General features: G+C 47.5%; 1 protein-coding gene across 1 annotated transcript in view; it reads right to left on the bottom strand.

Moving 5' to 3' along the window:
• The window catches only part of CCND2 (cyclin D2), a 29,682-nt gene extending 8,173 nt beyond the window's left edge, over positions 1-21,509 (bottom strand). The window contains exons 1-4 of the mRNA XM_054281872.1: positions 21,296-21,509; positions 19,629-19,844; positions 17,011-17,170; positions 5,862-5,992 (exon numbers count right to left, since the gene is read on the bottom strand). Coding sequence (XP_054137847.1) covers positions 5,862-5,992; positions 17,011-17,170; positions 19,629-19,844; positions 21,296-21,490 — 702 coding nt within the window. The 5' untranslated portion in view covers positions 21,491-21,509. The remainder of the gene's footprint in view (positions 1-5,861; positions 5,993-17,010; positions 17,171-19,628; positions 19,845-21,295) is intronic.
• Between the last annotated feature and the right edge of the window lie 807 nt (positions 21,510-22,316).

Genomic DNA, 22,316 nt, shown 5'->3' with positions numbered 1-22,316 from the left:
GCATCAATTACAGGTAAGTGTCTATGTTTCTTTTTCCAACTGGAAGTAAAGGAAATAGTAATTTGCTGTTCCAGAGGACACCTCATCTGGACTAACAAGGACATCTCATTCAAAAACAAAACAAACAAAAAAAACCCCACAAAAAACTAATTAATGCCAGAGCTTCTCCACTTATTGTTGCCACATTATTGCAATAATGCAATAAATAAGGTGACTAACATTAAGAATCTGAAATATAGGGCATTTTTCTCTGCATTTTTTTGGTCTTTTCAGCAGTTTCAACAGCGTCCTTTCTAGATTCAGTTCCACTGTGTGCTTCACCACTCAGTTTGCTGGTTTCCTGTTGCTGCTGTGGGTATTTCTCATTGCAAACAGGAGAGAACAATGTTTTTAGAACTGGGAAAAGAGAGAGTAAAGACAACATTGGGCTTTACCAGCAGGGTGATATAGGGGCAGATGCCATGATACTCCTTGCTCAGTGTGACTTGGGATTTCTGGCAATCTCTGCCAGGTAATACTTTGAAGACGTGAAAAGGTGAAAAGGTGAAAAGGTGTGGGATTTATGCTGTTATAACAAACACTCTGAGTGTTCAGTGAAAAAGGGGATTTTCAAAAAGCTGGGAGGACCTGCCTGCATTACACAGAGCTGCAGGAGCTGAGCAGGGATTGATTCCCTGCCGGAGTGGCTGATCCATGGGAGCTGTTCCTCGGGGGCCTGGCTCCCCTCGGCCGCGGCTGCCAAGGGACCCGACGGAACTCCGCCATGAGCCCGTGGTGTCACTGCATCACCCCATTGTTGCTACACACGCACAGCACTCACTGGGGAACAAAAAGCTGAATGAAACGGAGCAGCTGCCAACTCAGGCAAAGACAACTTAGGAAACTATCTCATTCTTCCTTTCTCTGGGAGGCTATTTCGCCTGTTGTTTCCTTGCATACAAAATGCGGTCTGCAACAAATAAGGCAGGATAAGATACAGCGAGTCCTGTTTCTTGCTTCCAAAACCACAGGCCCTAGACACTACAAAAGAGAGGATAAATGGTGTATGTGCTCTAGGGACAACGTTTAAATGCGATCCATTCAAGATAAATTTCCATGATTTTTTTACTGCAGCTGTGAATTCTTGAGTGTGGTGGTTCTTCACTTCCGTTTCTGTGCAGAAATCTGCCGATCTTTATGAGGGGATGTCTCTGATCTTGGGAATTAAAAAAAAAATCCCGGCACTGACATATGTGGCACGTGTAAGTGGAGATATTTTAAATGCCATTTATTATGGATCCAGTCTTCAAAACAGCCCCACTCCACATTTTTAAGGGCCCACGGCCAGCTGCTTCGACAAGCCTTTAAAAAATGCTTGGTTCCTTCCTTTTTTTCCTACTTCAGGCCCTTAAATATGCTTTAGATTTTCCAAACCACTCAATATACACCAGTTACCATCTGGGAACAGACTTTTAGAGATGACTTCTGCCCACATACAGGCACTGGCTCTGCCTGAAAACCTCTCCCTGGCTGCTGATGCTGGAGAAACCAACTCGGTGTGTCATCCAGATGCAACCTGGATGGCTGCTCTGCCAGGAGGTGAGGAAATAGATTTACCCAAGAGAGATCTCAAGCAAAGCACAATATTGATTGCAAGGTCCTGAAATGTGCGCTACCCATTCTGCTATCCTTCCTCACATCCCGTAATTGTGCACAGCGGGGATGCTCGTATCCTCCTCCAAAGCATCTGGCTCCACCAGGGACAGGATACTGCTCACACTGGAGTGCTGGTCTGGGATGCTATGGGAATTCCTGACTTCCTGAGTTGTTTATTTTTCCTTTGCAATGACCCACCAAGAGATGCACAGGGAGCTCTGAGGCTTCCTGCCAGTAGGTCTGTTAACTCTTTGCTCACCAGCCTCTCCTCTGCAAGCAACTACAAAGGAAATGTTCCCAACCCCTGGCAGGAGAACAGACTGGAACATGCAATCCCCATCCTTCAGAGCTGTGTGAAGTCAGAGACAGAAGCACAGAACAGTTTGGGCTCAAACAGACCTTAAAAGTGATCTTGTTCCAGCCCCCTGCCATAGGCAGGGACACCTAGCTCTAGACCAGGTTGCTCAGAGTCTCATCCAACCTGGCTTTGAACACTTCCAAGGATGCGCAGGACACAGCTTCTCTGGAAAACCTGTGCCAGGCCTCAACACCCTCTCTAGTTCTAGTTCTAGTTCTAGTTCTAGTTCTAGTTCTAGTTCTAGTTAATTCTAATTCCAATTCTAATTCCAATTCTAATTCCTTCCTAATATCCTATCTAAACCTACTCCCTTTCTGTTTAAATCCATTCCCCCTTGTCCTGTTGCTGCAGTTCCTGATGAGAAGTCCCTCTCCAGCTTTCCTGTAGCCTATACAGATGCTGGAAGGTGCTCTGAGGTCTCCACACAACTTTCTCTTTTCCAAGCTGAACAGCCCCAGCTCTCCCATCCTGTCTCCACAGGGGAGCTGCTTCAGTTCCTTTTATCAATTCTGTGGCCTGCTCTGAACTTGCTCCAACAGTTCCATATGTTGGGGGCACCAGGACTGCATACAATATTTTGGGTGGAGCCTCACAAGAAGAGAGGAGAGGTGGAGAAATCTCTGCCTCAGTGGTGTGGGATTAGCTCTTAGTGGCTCTTAGGGGCAGCAGCAATCAGAGAATGCAGCTCAGATGCACCACACAGAGCTACTTTCACTACCCTTCAGGGTGCTGAGCTTCTCCAAGAGCAGCTCCCTGCTGTTTATTCTGGTTGGTGGAAGGAGTAATGAAACCGGGATTTGCCTGGCCCTGCTGTCACACTTTCTCCAGCCTGTGATTCAACCCTCACCTAACAGCCCAGGGCAGCTATTTACCAGAAATAACTGTTATCCCTAAAATAGGATGCCTTGAGCCCCATCTCAAGTCTAGGGCACTGCCCTGGATTCACGCAAGGATCCAATACCAATGTGTTTTTGAAAGAAACACTCGTGTTGGTTGTCTGCTTACCCAGCAGCTGGGCTCTAAATTACATGCTGTTTATTAATAATGTATTTTGGTCTAATTCTTAATGAAACATCCATTAAAAACATTCATTTTAGTTGTAAATGTGAAACTCCAGTCTCAGTAAAGCTAATATAACTCCACTGATTTCAGCCTCCTGGTTAATGCTGCTATTTCCCAGCAAATAAACTGCACTCTTAAATTATCACTATAAAACAGTGAAAGTTCAGAAAAGCTCACTGCACTTTAGTTGCATCAGGGTTTCATTACCATTCTTCCTTTTCATCTGCTTGCAGCTTTGAAGCTGAGATTTTTCATGCTTCACCTCAGACAGTGACATTTTTTGAAAAGCCAGCGGGAAAGTCCTATCATCTGTTTCCATGCTAAGCAATCACACGCTCCAGTACAAAAATGAAGCAGAAGCCCTGGCACCCTCTGGCTGGGAAGGACTCTGATGGTTCCTGTGGGCTACCACGAGGCACAGGGGGCCAGAAGGATTTCCTCTGCAGAACTGTTCATTTCTGTGACTTCCCCACTTTTCTCCCACATGATGGTCCTAAAGACCAGGAACTCTCATTTCTCCTTCTTCCCTAAGCCCCCACTGGAGAACAAAATCATTCACACAGTGACAATGAATTAATTGTGCCACTGCAGGAACAGCTCTCAGGCACCAGAAATTCGGAAGTGAGAGAACTGAAGCTCTTCATTCAACTTTAATTAAGTCCCAGTGTAAAATGTATTACAATAGTCTTTACTCTTTACTAACACAGCCTTGGGCCAACTCTTACACAATCCAGACAGTAGGTTTTTTCCAACAATACATTTTACACATGAGGCTGGTATTACTACCTATTGCTAAGCCTGCCCCATGCTTCTCTGAGACACCATTTTCAGTTGCTTTTCTCTCTCTCAAGCTTTAGCATGTGGGATGAAATTTTCCAGTCCTGGCCCCTTTTGTAGTTTTTCAATGCAAAACTCACAAGAGAAAATACCTAGCAAAATATTTCTCCCAATTTGAAACAGCAGGCTAATGAAAAATACACTATTTTGCCCAAACTCAAAAATTTTGGCAACCTTTGGTTAGGCTGAGGCTTCAAAGCTTGCAGGGAGTTAAGGCTACCTCTGCCTCAAAAAGGAAAACACCTTGAAAAAAATAACAGCACCTCTAATTTCTGCCAAGTCTTATACTTTTTAGCAATTAAATTATCCAGCAGCTCCTTTTGTCCCCAGTTTTTTCTGATTTGGGGGATGAGTGAGACTCTCCTCTATAGTTTGTGCTGCTTGGGCTGAGACCAGGAGCAAAGAGAAGGAAGCTGGTCTCTACCCAATGCTAAGAGACTCTTGAAGAGAAGATAGGAACAGTAAAATGTTAGGAGTTCTTTGTTATTTGGGGAGAGTATCAATTTTTTCTTCTGAAGGAATGTAGGCACAGTCAGATCTGGGAATATTTTCACCAAGATGGCAAAAAGCACAGTTTTGACCAAAAAATCCTGCTAAACTTAAAAGAAAAGGTTTGAAGGCATTTTCATTGCAAAATTAAACCCCCATCTTCTAACTACTTAAGAACTACTAAGATGTTTTTGTAGGTTTTTTCTTTCAGACTTAAACAATCTGGATAGAAAAGCACAGTAGATAAAATCTTTCCAAACTGCAAGATGCAGCAAAAGGGCCTTATAGGGCTTACACACAATTCTCTCAGGCACAGAAGGTGTCCCTCCTCTAGAGGCATCAAGGGGATCAGAGGGATGGAGCAGCTCTGCTGGGAGGAAAGGCTGAGGGAATTGGGATTGTTCAGCCTGGAGAGGAGAAGGCTTTGGGGTGACCTCATTGTGGCCTTGCAGTGCCTGAAGGGAGCCCACAGGAAAGATGGAGAGAGGCTCTTGACAAGGGCCTGGAGTGACAGGACAAGGGGGAATGGCTTCACACTGACAGAGAGGAGGTTCAGATTGGATATCAGAAAGAAATTCTTCCCTGTGGGGGTGCTGAGGCCCTGGCACAGGATGCCCAGAGCAGCTGTGGCTGCCCCAGGACCCTGGCAGTGTCCAAGGCCAGGCTGGATGGGTCTCTGAGTAACCTGGGATAGTGGAAGGTGTCCCTGCCTGTGGCAGGGAGGTTGGAATGAGATAATCTTTAAGGTCCTTTCCAAACCAGGCCATTCTGTCATTCTATGGTTTAGACTTTAAGCACTCTGAATTGGCAATATTCCTTTTTCTGTGCAAATCCAATTCAAAATAAAATAAATGGGAAACCTCAGAATTACCTTTGAAAATTAGGATCAATTTGATTGTAAGAAAAAAAAAAGTATCAAAATTTTCCCCTTTTAAGTCACCTGGTCTAATTACTCCTTTTTAACCAAATCACAAACCCAAATCTTCATTTAACAGTGCTATCACAGATGTAATAATGCCACATATTTACTCTGTGAATCAAAAACAATAAATTAGCACATGCTAAAGACAGCTTGAATTGTGCCTGTCTCACGACCTGTCTTGAAATTAGCTCATTATTCACTTCTTCCAAGCTAAGAATTTTTAGGTGATACCTGAAGAAGGGCCAGAAGAGCCATTTCCAGGTTGCAAGCACAGGACCAACAGCAGCACAACACCTCCTGGGTTGCTTTATGCCCCAGGGAATGCTGCCTGCTCACCCCATCACCCAGGGCTCCTGAGGAGGCTCAGCCTGCTCCACCATCAGCCTGGGCAGGCAAAGCCTGAATAAAAACTGAATTCCAGGAAATCAATGAGCTTTGGAGACTCAATCTCCCTGCAGAAGCAACCCTCTCCTTTGCTCCACTCATTTTTCAGGATGAGGCCCAGTACTCCAGTACACCCTGGGAAGTGAAAGGAGAAGAGGAATGTGGAACACTCACCACATCTGTGTTTGTGATCTTGGCCAGGAGGTCCGTGAGGCTGTCCCCATCATCGAGCTGAAGGCCACAGATGGCTGCTCCCACACTTCCAGTTGCTATCATTGATGGTGGGTACATGGCAAAGTTAAAATCTGCAAGAACAGATCTGGGAATTAGTCCAAGCTCAGACCAGAAAAGCTGCAAAACATCAGAGGCAAGCAACATAAAAAAACCACACCCAAGAATAAAACCCGGGGAAGTAGAAGAAAGGGAAAAGTGCCACTCTTTTTGGTCCCATGGAGCTCATTAGTCACACTGCTCATCACAAGCAGTCAAAGGAGGGGGAACAGACCTGCAAATTAAAATGGAAATGCGGTTCAGTCTTTTATTCTCACTGATGCATAAAGTAAACCTGGACAATTTTTAATAGTCTTTCCTTAGTTTTAAAGAAAGGAAAGAGAAGAAGGAGGCTTTCTGTAATTTATGTCAGAAATTTGGGTCCTGGTCACATTAGACCTCTCTGTATAACTAGAAAACTAACTGGAATAAGGTATCACAAAGGACCAAAATGAGATTTTCAGTCACGTCAATTTTTAAAGAGTTAATTAATTCCAGCATTTAAAGACCTGTCCAGGAAAGAGATTTTAATTAACGGTTCATCTTTACTACCTTAGCAATTAGGAAGTGAGAACACTTACAGCCCATAGCTATGAAATCAAAGAACAAAGATTGCATTTGTCATTACTACTATTTCTTAATAAACAAGCTGAAAATACACTTCAGAACTTCCTCTCACACATCTGTTAAATCAAAAGAGAAATTAAAATAAAATCCTGTGATCTTTATAAGACAATTTTATGGTTCATGATACTGCCACAGACGCTGGTTTATCAGTACTAGTTTATCTTGCTAAATGCCAGCTCTCCCACATCTTGATATATTCCTAAAATAAAACTTGATTTGCAAGTTCTTTGGTTTAACAATAACTCATTGACAAACCTTTCTCTACCAATTTTCAGTATTAGCAAACCTTTCTCTACCAGTTTTCAGCTGGGGGAATTGGAGCAGAAGGAAGAGTAAACCAACGTAATACATAAAAAGAAATAAATTACAAGCAATACATTCCATCAATAGAAACAGATTACAGAAAACTGTCCTGCTGCAGATCCCAAATCCCCTCTGTTCACAAATTCTGTAACCCTGCTGATGTCTATGTAACCACTGAGGTTTTAGACACATGGAGAGCTGTTCTCAGCCTCCCAAACTCAGAGCTGGCACATACTTCAATAGCTGTGGAGACAGCATGTTCTTCTCCAGGCTGGAATACATCCCTGGGATTGAAGCAGTCCAGTAAGAATGGCACTTGGGACATAACATTCCCCCAGATGGAGCAGAACGGGGCTGTTAGAAGTGGGGAGACAAAAGGAGGAGCTGAAACCCTGACATGGATTTCTCTGTCTCACAAAGCCACCAGGAGATTCCCACCTGCAAGCTCAACACTGGATGCTGCTTCCTACCAGACATCACACTCTTGGACAGACACTTCTGAAGGGCAAATTCCCACTGGCTGAAGTAAAGAATATGGAATGCCATTATTATTAAAATAGTAATTTATGCACTATTGTAATAGTAAGAACCCACTGTACAAAGGAAAGCTGACTCTCGGAAATTAAATTATAGTGCCCCCCAGTAATGAGTAAGACAACAGGAGAACCTTGACTCCCAAATTCTCAGTGCAGGACACAGCCCTGAGTATGCTGATATCAGCACACTGGGGGGGAACAGGAATTACACTTCCAGGATTGCACTTTCTGCCAGTCACCAGTGGCTCAGGGTTGGGCCAGTTCTCTTTGATAAATGACCTGGATGAGGGGATTGAGTGCATCCTCAGTCAGTTCTCAGGTGACACCAAGTTGGGCAGGACTGTTGATTTCCTTGAGGACAGGAAGGCTCTGCAGAGGGACCTGGACAGGCTGGATTGATGAGCCCAGGCCAGAGAGATGAGGTTCAACAAGGCCAAGTGCTGGGTCCTGCCCCTGGGTCCCAGTAACCCCCAGCAGCTCCAGGCTGGGGCAGAGTGGCTGGGGAAGAGCCCAGCAGGAAAGGGCCTGGGCCTGCTGGCCCACAGTGCGTGCCCAGGTGGGCGAGGAGGCCAATGGCTGCTGGGCCGGGCCAGCAATGGTGTGGCCAGCAGGAGCAGGGCAGTGACTGTGCCCCTGCCACATGTGGGCACTGGGGAGGCCTCACCCCAAGGGCTGTGTCCAGTTCTGGGCCTGGCACTGCAGGATGGACACTGAGGGGCCGGAGCGTGTCCAGAGGGGGGAACAGAGCTGGGCAAGGGGCTGGAGCACAAGTCTGATGAGGAGTGGCTGAGGGAGCTGGGGGTGTTTAACGTGGAGGAAGAGGAGGCTCAGGGGAGCTCTATTGCTCTTCACACCTCCCTGACAGGAGGGTGCAGCCAGCTGGGGGCCAGGCTCTGCTCCCAGGGAACAAGGGACAGGACAAGATGAAGCAGCCTCAAGTTGTGCCAGGAGAAGTTTACATTGGATATTAGGAAAAATCTCCTCAGAGTGATAAGGCATTGGACCAGCTGCCCAAGGAAGGGGTGGAGTCACCATCCCTGGAAGTGTTCAAAAAACATGCAGATGTGGCACTTGGAGTCATGGTTTAGTCGTGAACACAGCAGTGCTGGGTTAGGGTTGGAGTCCACGGTCTTAGAGGTCTTTTCCAAGCTTAATAATTCTGTGATCAAAATCATTTTCATGTTTACCTCACATGGATTTATACAAACATGCCTAAGGGATAACCACACCCCTAAGTTGGGAAGCAGCTTCCATGTTTGATCTTGGACATACCAAACCATCTCTCACTTATGCATGGCAACTACAGGTAGCAATTGATTTTCCTTAATTTTCCCCTCCTTGTCCTGAGTTTCAGGCAGGATGTATTAAAAAGATGGTGCAGGGAGGTGCCATGTCCAGGCAGAATGGGCTGAGCAAAGGCCACAGCTCCACCTGCCCTCTGAAATTCCTTGCCTCGCATCACGACCTCCACGTTATCCGAAGGCCGGTGTTCTCGTGGCTGGTTTTAGATCCACTCCCAGAAACTGTCTTCCTAGGAAGCTGAATAAAGAGGCACAGTGTCCCTGCCAACTAGCACTGCTGTAGGTCTGCTTCCACGTGGGGTCACATGCGAACATTTCTATGCCCAATAACCTTGTTAGCTCCCTTAATGTCATTCATAATGCAAATGAGACAGCGAGCGAATGGCCAGAGGCCCAGAGTGACTAAAGCTCAGCATCCAGAAAGTCTTACATTGCCTCTAGCTCTAAACTAACTTCCCTCCATAACAAGCACCATAAACTTGGCTATCAAAGCTACACATGCCCAGTCTTTGTTGTACAACAGGCAGCGATTTGTATCACTGGCTTCTATTTTTAGCATATTAATTAACTACTGCAACTGGTGAGGCAAGTGTCTCCAACTGGAGAGTGTGGCACCATTGTCTGAAGTCATCACCTCATCTCGAGCTATTGAAAATCATGGCAGTGACCCTCCTGCTGATATGAATTTAACCTGACATGCCCACAAAGGAATGGGGGGTGGTGCACCAATTTTGTGCACATGGTTCTCCACATCACCCTGGACCCTATTAGTGTGGAAAGAGCTCATTGAAAGAAAAGAAGCCACATTGTGCTGGGCCACCTAGAGGGTTGAATAGAAAAGGCTGAGGAAAAGAGCAGGCAGCGCAATAAAGGGCATAATTAACATATTTCCATATTCAAGCAAAGCAATAACTACGTGAAATGTTTGTCAAGGTGCAATGAAAGCATAAATATTAAGTACCGTATCTGAGGGGATGCAGAACCGCCCCCCCAGTCTCTTAGATTCCATTGAGAAATTCAAAACAAGCTTTTTACATGTTATTTTCAATGATAAACCTCTATCTCTGCTTCTACCATGACAACAAGACAAGCCTCGCCATCCTCACTCGGTTTTCACCCAGGTAAAACTGTCCCTCCTACAAATTAGGCCAAAAATTTGCCCTGAGATTAAAGAAAAATTATAAAAGGGGGTGCACAGAGAGAGAACCTAAAAATGTGAGCTGAAACATATGCATTTACTGCAAATTCTTGTAGGAGATGATGAAACCTGAACTACAGGGGAAATTTTATTAAAAGCACTTCTTACTGGGCCCTTGGAATTTTATAAACAGCACTTCTCCCTGGACATCTGAAGCAAGGCTAAGGGCTAAATCCTTCTGTGTGCAAACTTGACTAACACGCACCCAGAGCCTGCATCTAAAGCATGGCTGTGACTCTAACTCTGTTGTGATTTATAGGTTTATAGTTGGGCTCGATGATCTCAGAGGTCTTTTCCAACCTAATTGATTCTGTGATTATGCCATTCCATGGGAAAAGTACAAAGGAGTCTCATTATAAGCTAGAGAAGCAGTGCCACAGCGCGTGTCCATGAGAATCTGAGCACATGAACACCTCAAGGGAAGACACTGGGTTGTTAGAGAGCAAAACTTGTTTTACTTTCTATTCCCAGGCAATATACACAAGAAACCATCCCATCCCCATTTTAATATCACCTATTTCCCAAACAACCTTAAAAACAAGTGACCAGCTCTGCACAACCCCACTGAGTTCAGCACTGGAAATTAAAAAGGCAGTGCAAGGAATAGCACCCTTTGGAACACAGCCACCTGTGGACCAGCCAGCCAGAGTCACCAAGCAAATTCAGGGTACCCTGAAGCTGCCCCCCACTTTCAGCCTGGAGCTGACACAGCCAGGGCACGAGGAGGTTTTTCTGCCAGTGGAGCACACGTAATCCACGCCGAGGTTCCAGGGCTGCGAGCACCACGGCTGAGCTGTTTTGCTGGCTCTCTCCCAATCCAGTGGTCTTCACTGCCTTCAAGCCAGGAAAATGCAAGGCTGACAGTCAGTCCAAAGCAGAAGGGAACGGGAGGAAGGAACCCAGAGAGGTCCTGCAAGGGGAAGCCTTAACTTGCAGCCAACAAATAAAACCGTCGGAAGGAGAAGAGCACTGACAAATACACAGGCTGAACATGCTCAGTGTGTCAAAGTCAGGTGGGGGAACTCTACCTACTTAAAACAAACCATTTCATTGATCTGGCTGCTGGTTGGGCTTTTTTTCAGCAGCCAATATTCATCTCTAATTTGATAGATATTTATTTACAGAGTTGGAAACTGCTGTCATAAGGAAGGCAATTCTTCCCATGGTGGGGGGAAAAAAGGGAGGAAAAAAAGGTATGTTACCTCCATCAGAAAAGCAGGTATTGATACATTAAAATCATGCAGATAATAGTCACAGCCAGCCTTAGACTTCAGCCAGCCAATGCCTGTACTATGAAGACAAGCAAGGATCTATATTTAACCATCTAAGTTTAAAAGAAAAGTCAAAGATAAACAATGGAAGTAGTGAATTTAATTCTTGTCTGCTTTGATCCAAATGCAATTCCAGAGCCAGTGTGGTGCTATTTTTTTTTTCTAATACATTTGGTTGTATCTGCAGTGACCATTTTTTTTTCTCTTCCTCTTGCATTTCTCCAAGACACTGCAAATTTTCCTCACGTTAACTATTTTTACTTTTAAAGGCAAAACCAGATGACTTCAGTCCTTCAAAGCAAACACAAAACTTTCAAGTAAACCAGGATGCAGAAGTCCTTCCATCCTTTGAGTAGGTGGAAGGGCAGACATCTAATTCTGTTCCTCCCTTAAAGCAAGCAGCATTTGGCCTTTATACAAATGGGTCTGAAGTATCCTAAATGTTAATGCTTTATCACATCACAAGAGAGGTAAAGGCAGGGAAACACACTGAACAACCTACGCAAAGCAGAGGAGCACTCACAACAATATGCTCATTAGTTGATGGTAAATACTATTTCTGAACAACTGCTAGCACTGGTTTTTATTTGCACTTATTTTACACCTTCCTAACCAAGGATCAGGATGATGTTAGTGCTTGAAGCACCAAAAGGTCAGACTTGCAGCTGGCAGAAAGGAGGGCAGCTCCCCTGGCAGCTGCAGAGTGATGCCAGCTTGTATCAGCCCTTGCTCTCTTTATTTCTTTCCACCTCCTCTTGCCAGGCTTGACTGGTCATGAAACATTCCCGAGGGCCTGAACACTTGCTGATGGCACTTCCTTGGTTCTTGTGGCTCCACTGGCTGGAAAGCTCAAGATACTGATATGAGCTGGAATAAGCAAGAGCTTCTTCTTTTGTCCAGCAATAAATTAGTGCAAATTATTCTTTCTTCTGCTATGCAAGAATATCCTGCAAGCACTGCCACTTTGCAAGATGTATTTTTATTTAAGACATTTACATAATGAAGCCTCCACAGGCTTCATTCTTCCCCTCTGCAAAGAACAGGTCCCAAATAAAACTTGTATCACACTTTCCAGGCTCCAGTAACTTACACTGGATGAAAAGGGGATGCAGAGTAGAATTGCCCAGCAGGAATGCTGAGGAGCAAACAGGCCTCATTCTGTGTGGTCACCCCGTAGACCTCTACCAGGGTTGCAGACCTCATCTCGCAGTCTTCACTCAGACAACACTCCCATTGACTTCCACAGAACTTCTGTCTGAAGAAGGATGCAGGATTTGGCCCAGAAGTTAAAAAAAGCCTTCTCAGCTTTCAAGTGTAGATGATTAATGTCCCAGAAACAGTGGGCAGAGGTTTGGCACACTGTATGAAACTGACTTAAAGCTGACATTTTGCCGCTCTTTCTCGGCCTCTGTGCTGACACAAGCCCGAGGCCTGAGACGCTGGATCCACCATGGGCACATCCCACCTGCCACAGGACTCAGCTGAGGCACAGAAATGACCTTGCAAAGGATTGAGTCCAGGCTTTTACACAAGCTGCCTTCTATCTCTGCAAGTCTGCAAAGGCTTCTGCTTCCAAGTTTTGGTTGCCACTCAGCTAAAATCCTGGGAAGCTCCTCACAGAGATGAGTGTCTCCATTACAGCTCCTCTTTCTGAAAGCCTGTCATGCACAGGCCACCCTCCCTCAAAAACCATTCCCTTACAGGCTCTCACATAAAAAGAGGTACCCTGCACCAAAACTGTGGAATGTACAGGCTCTGAGAGGAGAATGCAACACAAGGAAGCAGTTGTGCATCTGAGACTCTGAACAGGATGCAAGAGAAGAAATGATGAGTACACCCAAGGGTAAGGAAATAATGCCCAGTTCTCTCTCCAGCAGCAGCGTGGCAGGCTCTGCACACACCTCTGCAACCACTGCCCTCTCCCACTCCTTCCAGCAGTGATTCCCTGGCTTGGAGCTCAGCACAGGCGACTGGCCAACCCCTGAGAGAACATTTCCAAGCTGTGCAGCACTGTGCAAAGAGACAGAGGAACAAAGGGTGCAGAGCAGTAAAGAGATGGAGGTGTGGGCAGGGTGGAAAAGCAACACAATCCCAGTGAGCAAAACAAGGATGATCTCCATTGGGCTCACAGCTGACCAGGAACATCCCATGCTGAAGAATCCCAGAATCATTAGGGCTGGAAGGGACCTCTGGAGATCACCCAGTCCACACCCCTGCTAAGGCAGGGTCCCCTGGAGCAGGTGACACAGGAGCAGGTGACGCAGGAGCATGTCCAGGAGGGTTTGGAATCTCTCAAGAGAGGGAGGCTCCAGGCTCTCCCTGGGCAGCTGCCACCCTCAATGTATAGAAATTCTTCCTCACACTGAGGTGGAACTTGTGTTTTAGTTTATGGCCACTGCTCCTCATCCTGTCGCTGAAGAAGAGCCTGGCACCATCCTCTGACAACCTCTTTGAGATATTTATACACATTAATGCGATCCCCTCTCAGCCTTCTCTTCTCCAGACTAACCAAGCCCAGCTCCCTCAGTCTCCCCTCCTAAGAGAGAAGCCATAAGCACCACTTAGAGGCCCCAAATGCATCCTCTTGGTGCCTAGAAAATCCAGAAGCATTCTGAAGGAGATTTTGGCTTGCACAGGGAGCCACCAGTGGGATGAGAAAACAATGACATGGTGACAGATCAGGCCATGCCAATGCATAGTGCCCATCTATGCACTCTTACTGCACAGTGAACAAGGCAGCTGGAGGAAAATGCCACTTCCATGCCCTCCTACTGGAAGAGAAGACTCCTGAAACCTTTGTGAGTGCAGAGCAATGAAAGAGAAAACTCTATTCAGGAGGACACACAAGCTTCTGTCCTGCTCAGCAGCCGTATGCTCCGATGGGACCAAGGGCAAAGAGGGAAACATTCCAGTTCCAGTCATGCTCATGTGAATCATTAATCACTGCAAGGACTGGGGAGAGGCCATGGGTTTATATCCATGCAGCTTGGTTCAGGAACTGAGCTCAAAATAAAGGCACAGAAACAGAGACAGTGCCAAAGTGACCAAACATGACTGAAAGGAATATGCAGAAGAATGGAATTTCACCTCCTTTTGGGGAACATTCAGATGGAAAGGAGAACAGTGATGAGTATCACTGTGGTCCTACACATCCAGTAACTGTTCATGGCTGCTTCCCTCTTCATTTGCTGACACTAAGTGCTGCAGGACTGAGATCAAAGCCAGCTCTGTACAGGGAACACCTGGGAATTTCTGGTAAAATGTTGTTGCTGGGAAATTAAATGGAGCAGTTGCTGAAGAAGATCTAAGGCTGGGGGAGAAAAGTTCAAAATATGCCAGATTTTGTATGATACTTTAAAGTAAAGCTGAGAAAGCTGTGCTGAGATGAATCAGGAAATAGAAAGAGATTCACTGCTGTGCTCCAGACCAGAGCAGTTAGCCAGGCAGCCAGGTCAGCTCTGGGAATAGTAAAGAGTCAAACCCAGCCTAAAAACACACATGGGGAGCAAGGGAAGAGGGAGCCACATGTCAGAGGAGGTCCTATTGCTGAAAGGAGGCAAATGGGGAAATGAAACACCAGGCTTAGCCTGAGCTGGCAGAGAGCAGCAGCTCTGAGGGAAAAAAAGAAGAAACAGAGTGGCTGATGAGAGCTCTGCAACAAACAGGACAAGGAAAGGAAATGACAACTGAATCTGGAAGGGAAGTCTGACAAGAAGGGGCTTTTCTTCAAAGAGTGGCAGTGAAAGGGAAATTTTGTAGTAAGAACAACATTTCCACAATGGAAACTGAGGTAGCAGTTCCCAGGTAATGTGGGAATGTGGTACTGAGTGCCTGGGTAAGATCTCTGCTTTCAAAATGAAAAAGTGTTGTGGGTCCTCCTCAAAACTACACAGTGGTCTGTGGACAATGGCATGAGAAGAAAAGAAAATCTCCAGCCAGCACCACAGTGCCCTCACTTTCGGGAAGCCCTGTACTCAAAAATTATGTCTTCCACTTTCAAGGGAAGAAACTTTAATTTGTTGTCTCTTTAAACTCTACACAAAGGACTTCATTTCATGCATTGGAGACATACAACATGAGAGGCAGATCACATGGGGGACACACACGAGGGAACTGCATGACTGGGCTGAAGGCTGGAGAGGGGGCACTGCTCTGGATCTCAGTAAAAGACTTCTAGAGCATGGAGCTAACCACCAGATAATTAATGGAGTGGAAAGAAGCCATGGACTTTGGAGACTCTTTCAGGGACCACAGTCTTGCAATGGTTTGGTTATATGGAAAACTTTAAGGGCAAAGGATTAATGGACCAGAATTTGAGATGTTAAATCATAATGAAATTCTAAGGCTCTCAAGAAAATGATGTGCTGGATAAAAAAACAAACAAACCAGAACACTATTGGAGGAAGTGAAAGCAACAAGAGTGGGAAGACTGTCAGGTTTGGAAGGCAACATGGAGCTGTATTGCAGTTTGATGGCAGAGGGTGTGAAGATCCAGGGAAATGTCCATGGGAAAGACCACCTTTTTCATATCACACAAGGCAGAACAGTGAATGCATCCTAAGTAAGGGGAGAAGGCAAAGAAATCACCAAGAGTGATCCTGCAGAATTTGAGCAATATTTCTATTGAGTCCTGTGATCTTTAGTCTGAAAAGGATCATGGAGCAGTGGGAAAAGAAGGGAAGGTCTGAGCATCATGGCAACCAAAAAGTCCATTACCCTAACACAGACCATATACAAATCTCTGAAACAGATCAATTGAGATAGGAAGAATTGGCCAACATTGTAAAAGCAGTCACTACACCTTATATACAAGAAGCAGGCATTCAAACCCAAAAGTTGCACCCCGTCTTCCCTTTCCCTCTGCAAACACACAGGCAGAACAGTTCCTATCACAAAGGACTAGGTACATCAAACTGGTGAATTCAAACACTGAGCCATCCACTACTTGATAATGACTCTGGAAAACACTGCACGCTGTTTACCTAATTCAGGTCCAGCTTCTAAAAAGTAATCTTACCATTAACCCTTTGGATGAAAATGTGGAGTACACTAATTTTGTAAAAGTAACCAAGGGAAGAAAAACCCAAACAAGAAAATAACACACAAACAAAAAGCAGTGTTTTGCAGACAGGTCAAAATTAAAAAGCCTCTCTTCCACAGAGGCAATTATTCTCACAGAAATCTTCAGAAACTGTGTTCAGCCTTGTGACAAAAAGGGAGTGCAATGCTTCCCTACAAAACATGGGAGTTTCACTGCTTTCTTGGGGTGAAGATAGGAAAGAATCCCAATTTTTTTTTAAAAAAGTAATTACCTTTTAAACTGTCATTCCCTGTGCTTCAGGAATGTGGCAGTACCACATAAATGGTAAAATACACAATTTTGCCTTTCATCTGGACAGAGTCCAGTTAATGAAAAGTTTATTAACACATTCATGTAATGCATTAGCTCAAGACATTTTGGGCTAATGTGCCATAACAGCTTCTGTATTTGGAGCTCTCCTTACAAAGGATCTGTGGCTCTCTAAAAGAAGCAGTGAATGGGCAAAATAAAACCCAGGATGCTCTAATCCATTCTTACAAGACTTGACTGCAAAAGCACCACGCACGTCAGCTGCACTATGGGTCACTACTGCAAGGATTTTGCCCAATGCCCAGTTTTGGGGCCTGATTCACAACACCCTTTGCAAACAGTCCCATGGGATTTAGCTCCTCTTCCCACATCATGTAAGGATGGAGGGAATGAAGCAGCATCAGGAACAAATCTGCCCTTCCAACCACACCATGAGCAGCAGCAGCAGCCAGAGCAGCTGAGCCTACCTGTGGCACAAAGGGCGATGAAGGTTTGTGCATGCTTCCGGATCAAAAGCAACTTGTCTTTAGGGAGAGGCACCTTCCTTAGGATGTGTTCAATGAAATCGTGTGGGGTGACGGCTGCAAGGTTCCACTTCAACTTCCCCAGCACCACCAGCTCCCATTCCTGCAGAGGGTGGACAGGGAGAGCACAAGAGAAGAAAAGCCATAAGCAAGCCTGTGAAAAACCTCTGCTTATTTCTTATTATAACTTTATCACTGCTAAATTTGTTTTGCTCAAACCCTTTTTTCCATATGCCTCTACTGCTTTGAAGTTGTTGACTTTATATTCTTTTTTTTTTTTGAGCACCAGAAATGTCAGGCTCTACTGAAAATAATGAGACCTGGCAGCTCCTGCCAAGGTTTTTTTTTTTGTTGTTGTTGTTTTTTGTTTTTTTTTTATCCAGTGCTGAATGCCCACCCAGAAAGTTTAGACTGCAATTAGATATTGCCAAGGTCACTGTGGTCCTTTCCTAGTAACTTCTTTTAAATGGCTATAGTCCTTACTTTATAGCCATTTAAAGCCCTATGGACAGCCATGCACAAAAATAACCTAGATATACATTCCTTTTCTCAAAACTGGGGAAGTTGGCTTGATGGCATTGCCTCCCAAAACTGTACTCCAAAGGTCCTGCAGATAAATCTGATGGTGCTTAAACTACTCCAAGAGAGGCTCTGCAGAAAGGAAACACACACAACACAGCCAAGAAGTAGCCTGTGTAAATTATCTGCCAGTAAATAATGTAGGAGCCATTCCCAGATTCTTTGCACGCCCAAAACTCCCACTGCAATCAAAGGAAAGCTTGGGCGTGTACGCAACTACTGGCCATTCCCTGAAATGGGATTCCATGTGCAAACAGCACCCAGATCCAGCCATGGGGTGCATGACCTGCATGTTTCAACATTTAAACCGAGTTCTGAACACCTCACAGTGCCCCACAGAGTGAGCAAAGCTCAGGCCTCCAGCTCACATTTGTCTCATCCGTCAACTATTAGCTATTAACTAAATTCCACGCACTGATTCCCAAGTCCTGATGATGCCTGATGGAGCCCAGCATGGTGGGGAGCCCCAGCTGAGCTGACAGAGCTGGCAAGTCAGGAAGAAAAAAAAAGTCCTTTAATTTTGCAGCCGCGGAGACGTCAACCAGCGTTGCTGAGAAACCATAAACATGGACCCCACAATGCCATTTCTGCAGTCCTTTCCCTGAATAGATGCCCACTTTAACAGCAAGTTACTTTCCTACGGACATTCCTGCTGGATTATGACAGAGCCCTCCATGCTCTGAGAAATCTCACATCTTTGCAAAAGGCCGCAGAAACCAGACGGGATTTTTGAATTTCTCAAGAAAACCTGTAAAATGTTGGAACATAACGGTGATTGTGTGAACTCAAGGCTGCTCTTCCCAGCATTACTGATGTGACAGGTTTTGAGAGAGAACAGTCAACCCAGAGGACCAAATACAAGGAAGCACTTTAAACACATGCTTAAATCCACGTGGCACAAGAAGGTTAGGGATGTTGCTGTGCATAACTGCACGTGGGGACCACGGCACTTCCCCTGCCCATCTGTGCCAACAAGGGGACTGACACCTCATGGCCCTGACAGCCAGGCAGGATTTGAGGGCAAGGCTCTTTAACTCTGTGGAAGCACGAGCTATCAACCCCAGCCCCACCCCAGGGGGAATTCCCAGTGATTCATAGGAAAAATTCCTTAACAACTCAGATGGCCATTTCTCTGACCTAGCATCCATATCACCAAGAAGCCCTGGTGCACATCCACTGCTCCACATCATGATGTATACATCACTTATTTCCTTCAGTAATTACCAAATTGTTTCACTTCCTTTGCATCTGAACTGAGAAGAGCAGCAGACGTGAGGTGATCTGACTGAGCCTTATCACACAGGATGGCTCAGGCTGGAAGGGACCACAGTGGTGCATCTGGTGCCACCTCCCTGCTCCAGCAGGGCCATCCCAGAGAACAGGACACAAGACTTTGGCCAGACAATTCTGGAATATCCCCAGTGAGGGAGACTCCACACCCTCTCTGGACAATCTGTTCAGGGCTCGGTCACTGCCCAGGCAAGAAGTTCTTCCTCGTGTTTAGCTGGAACTCCCTAGGCATCAGGGGGTGCCGCTGCCTCTCGGGCACGGCCGAGCATCCCGGGCCCCCCGGCCCGGCCCCGGCCCCGCACCGCCGCGTGTCTGCCGCCAGGTGGCGCCGCCGCGCCGCCCGCCCGCGCACGTGCGCCCGGCGAGGTCCCCCGTGGGGACACCGTGGGGACACGGCGGGGACACAACCGGGACACGGCAGGGACGGACCCACCCCCGGCACCGCCAGCCCCAGAACCCCCGGCAGCGGCCGGAGCGCTGCATGGCATTGCCAGGCGGCTTGGGAGGACAGGGATGTCCCCGCGGGTGTCCCCCGCCCTCAGCGCTGGCCCCTAGAGCTTGTGGCCGTTCAGAAAGGCGGGAAAAGCGTGGGTTTTTCTAAAAGGCAGGGGCTGGGTGGCGAAGTGCTGGGTGCTGTGCCAGAGGGAGAAAGGTGCTGTGCCGGAGAGGAAGGAGGAATTGGGGCTGCTTACCAGCAGCTCTTGGGGTTTGATGGAATTGTCCGTGTATATGCACAGCTTCTCGGCTGTGAGGGGGATTGTCTCTTTCAGCTTGGAGGCCAGGAACATGCACACCGCCCCCAGCAGCTGCAGATGGCACTTCCGAGTGGGCACCACAGCTAAGAATCTGTCCAAGTAATTCATGGCCAGAGGGAAAACTTCTTCTTCGCACTTCTGCTCTTCGCAGACCTGCAAGTGAGGAGCGTGGGGAGGGAATGATGGGGCAGTCCGGGGGGAAACGGGAGTGGGAAGCAAGAAAGAGACAAGAAGGAAAAAATAAATAAATGAGTGAACCCACCAAACAGACCACTACTTCCCTTGCTTTTGCTCCTATTTTTGTTTCCCGGGGAGCTAAATTTTGGGGGAGGGGGAGATCTGTGGAGAGGCTGGGAAGGCTGTCAATCGGCTTTCACATTCCTTTAGTTCATTCAGTAAGAAATGAATTCAAGACACTGTGTGGGAGAGCCGAAAAGCCCCATCCAGCAGCAAGAGAGCAGCCTCAGACTTTTTTTTTTTTTTTCCTTTGCGACCCAATTTTTCTTTTTTATTTCGTCATATTTTCAAAAAATCGATAAAAAATATCAAAACTTCCCCGGCGGTCCCGGTTTTGGGGCTGGTGGCATCCCGGGACGATCCCCTGTCGTTTCCGACAATTGTAAAAATTCCCCCGCCGGGTGTCCCCCGGCCCTGCGCCCCAATCCCGCGTTGTGGGGGAAGGACGGGAGACATAGCGAGGGCGAGGTGGGGTGGAGAGAGCCCGAGCCGCCTGGATCCTTTTAGCAGGCAGCAAGGAGCAAAATTCTTTTAAAAATTTACAAAAAATCGGAGCCGCGGAGAAAAAGCACAAATCGCACATGAAAACTAAGCGGGGAGTCTGGGCTTTCCAGCCCACGGAGTTTAACTCCGGAAAGGTCCCCCCCAAAGGAGATCCGAAGGGGCAAAGGATGGCTGGTGGGGCCAGCGCAAGGCAGGCGAGTCTGCGGGGCTGCGGGCCCGCTGCCGCTGCGCCTGAAGCCTCGGGGCGAACGGGGGGCTCAGCGCCGGCCCCACGGCCCCGACACACCGGGGGTCCCGTTCCGCGGGGCCGGGGGGCACCCCCGAGCCCCCCGGGAAGCAGCGGGGGCAGCCGCGCTCGGCGCCTGCGAGCAGAGTCCGCATGCAGCGCAACATGGCGAGAAGAAGGCACGTCCTCTCCACTGCATACGTGGGCACGGAACCCTCGCCGGGCAGAACGCGGGGCACACGGGGCACCCCCCGACCCTCGCCCTGCCCCGCGTGCTGCTCCTTTTTCCCAGGAATGCCTCAATCACAAGCGCTCCCGGAGGCGGATTTTCTTTGCTTTTAATTGCAAATGACTTTTCCAACTCTCCCCCCCCACCATCACCACGCCGCGTTTCCTCCCCTCCTGCACCCCGCTCCCGGAGCCCCCCGGAAGGGGCGACCTCCCCCGCGGGCTGTCGGTGTCCCCCGCGCCCCTTTCCGCACCGGCTGGGCTCCGGACGGGGACAAGGAGCAGAGGGGATCGACAAGAAGAAGGCACCCGGTGACCAGAAGAGCGAGGGGCTGCAAGGGGAGAGGGGCCGGGGTGCTGCCCGCGGCCGCTCTGCCTCCCCCCGTCCGAGGGGCCGGGGTGTACGAACCTCCAGCATCCAAGTGGCCACCATCCTCCTCATGAAGGGCTGGATGTCCTTCTGGACGCACTTGAAGTAGGAGCATTGAGGCAGATACCTCTCCTCTATGGTTAGTAAGTTGTGCAAAACGCGGTCATCGTAGAGCAAGTTCGGGTCAGGCAGAGCTCTCCTCATGGGATCCACCTCGCAGCACAGCAGCTCCATGTTTCCAAAGAGATCTCCCTCTTTCTCTGATGGGAAAGGTTTTTTCCTTTTTTTTTTCTTTTTTTTTTTTTTTTTTTTTGGAGGGGGGGAAGGGGGTGGGGATAGGAGAGGGGTAAAGGAGGAGGGGTAGGTGGGTGGGAGGAAGACGGCAGGGCTTTCCAGCTCGCTCCTGCCTCCCTTGAAACTTGTCTCTGCCTCTCTTGATTTCTAGCCTAAAGTTGAAGCGAAGTGACGCAACTCGCCAGGGCAGGCAGTTCTCTCTCTTGTTATTATGGAGAACAGCAGCTGGTCAGACGTAACATCAAACGCTTTTTTTTTTTTTTTCCCCTCTGTATAAGCTAACAAGGAACCAGGAGGCCCTCGTATAGGGACACACAGACACAAATGACAGCTTCTCTTTTGCTTCCTTCCAGCAACTAAATTAAACCCGTTCCACACTTGCCTTCTGAGGGAGCCCGTCCCGATCAATTTCCTTCTCCTTCTCTTATTGCAAGGAACTGTGGGCGCCCCTCGGTACCCACCCAGACGATGGGGGCGAAGTATGAAATGCCCTGGCATAGCAGGGTGCCAGATCCATGTCTCCCTCTCCCTGCTCCGGCACCTCCTTAAACCTGCAGCCGGAGGGGGACAGAGCTCCCCGCTAACAGCAAACCCCCCAAAAAGCCCTGGAGGGGTGGGGGTTCCGCGGCGTCTTCGGGGCGAAATCTCACAACCACCCCGCTACTTCCTCCGGCACACATTCGTGGTTCGAGCAGGCGAACCGTCTTAGCGTTGCATGGCCACACTGATACAACTTTCTAGGAAACGCAGCGGAGGGAGGGAGGGA

The sequence above is a fragment of the Melozone crissalis genome, unplaced genomic scaffold (assembly GCF_028551555.1).
Source record: "Melozone crissalis strain CALT ecotype California unplaced genomic scaffold, PUWL_Pcris_2 ptg000033l_1, whole genome shotgun sequence".
In the NCBI taxonomy this organism is placed as follows: Eukaryota; Metazoa; Chordata; class Aves; order Passeriformes; family Passerellidae; genus Melozone; species Melozone crissalis.
This window is presented reverse-complemented; position numbering and strand designations above follow the sequence as displayed.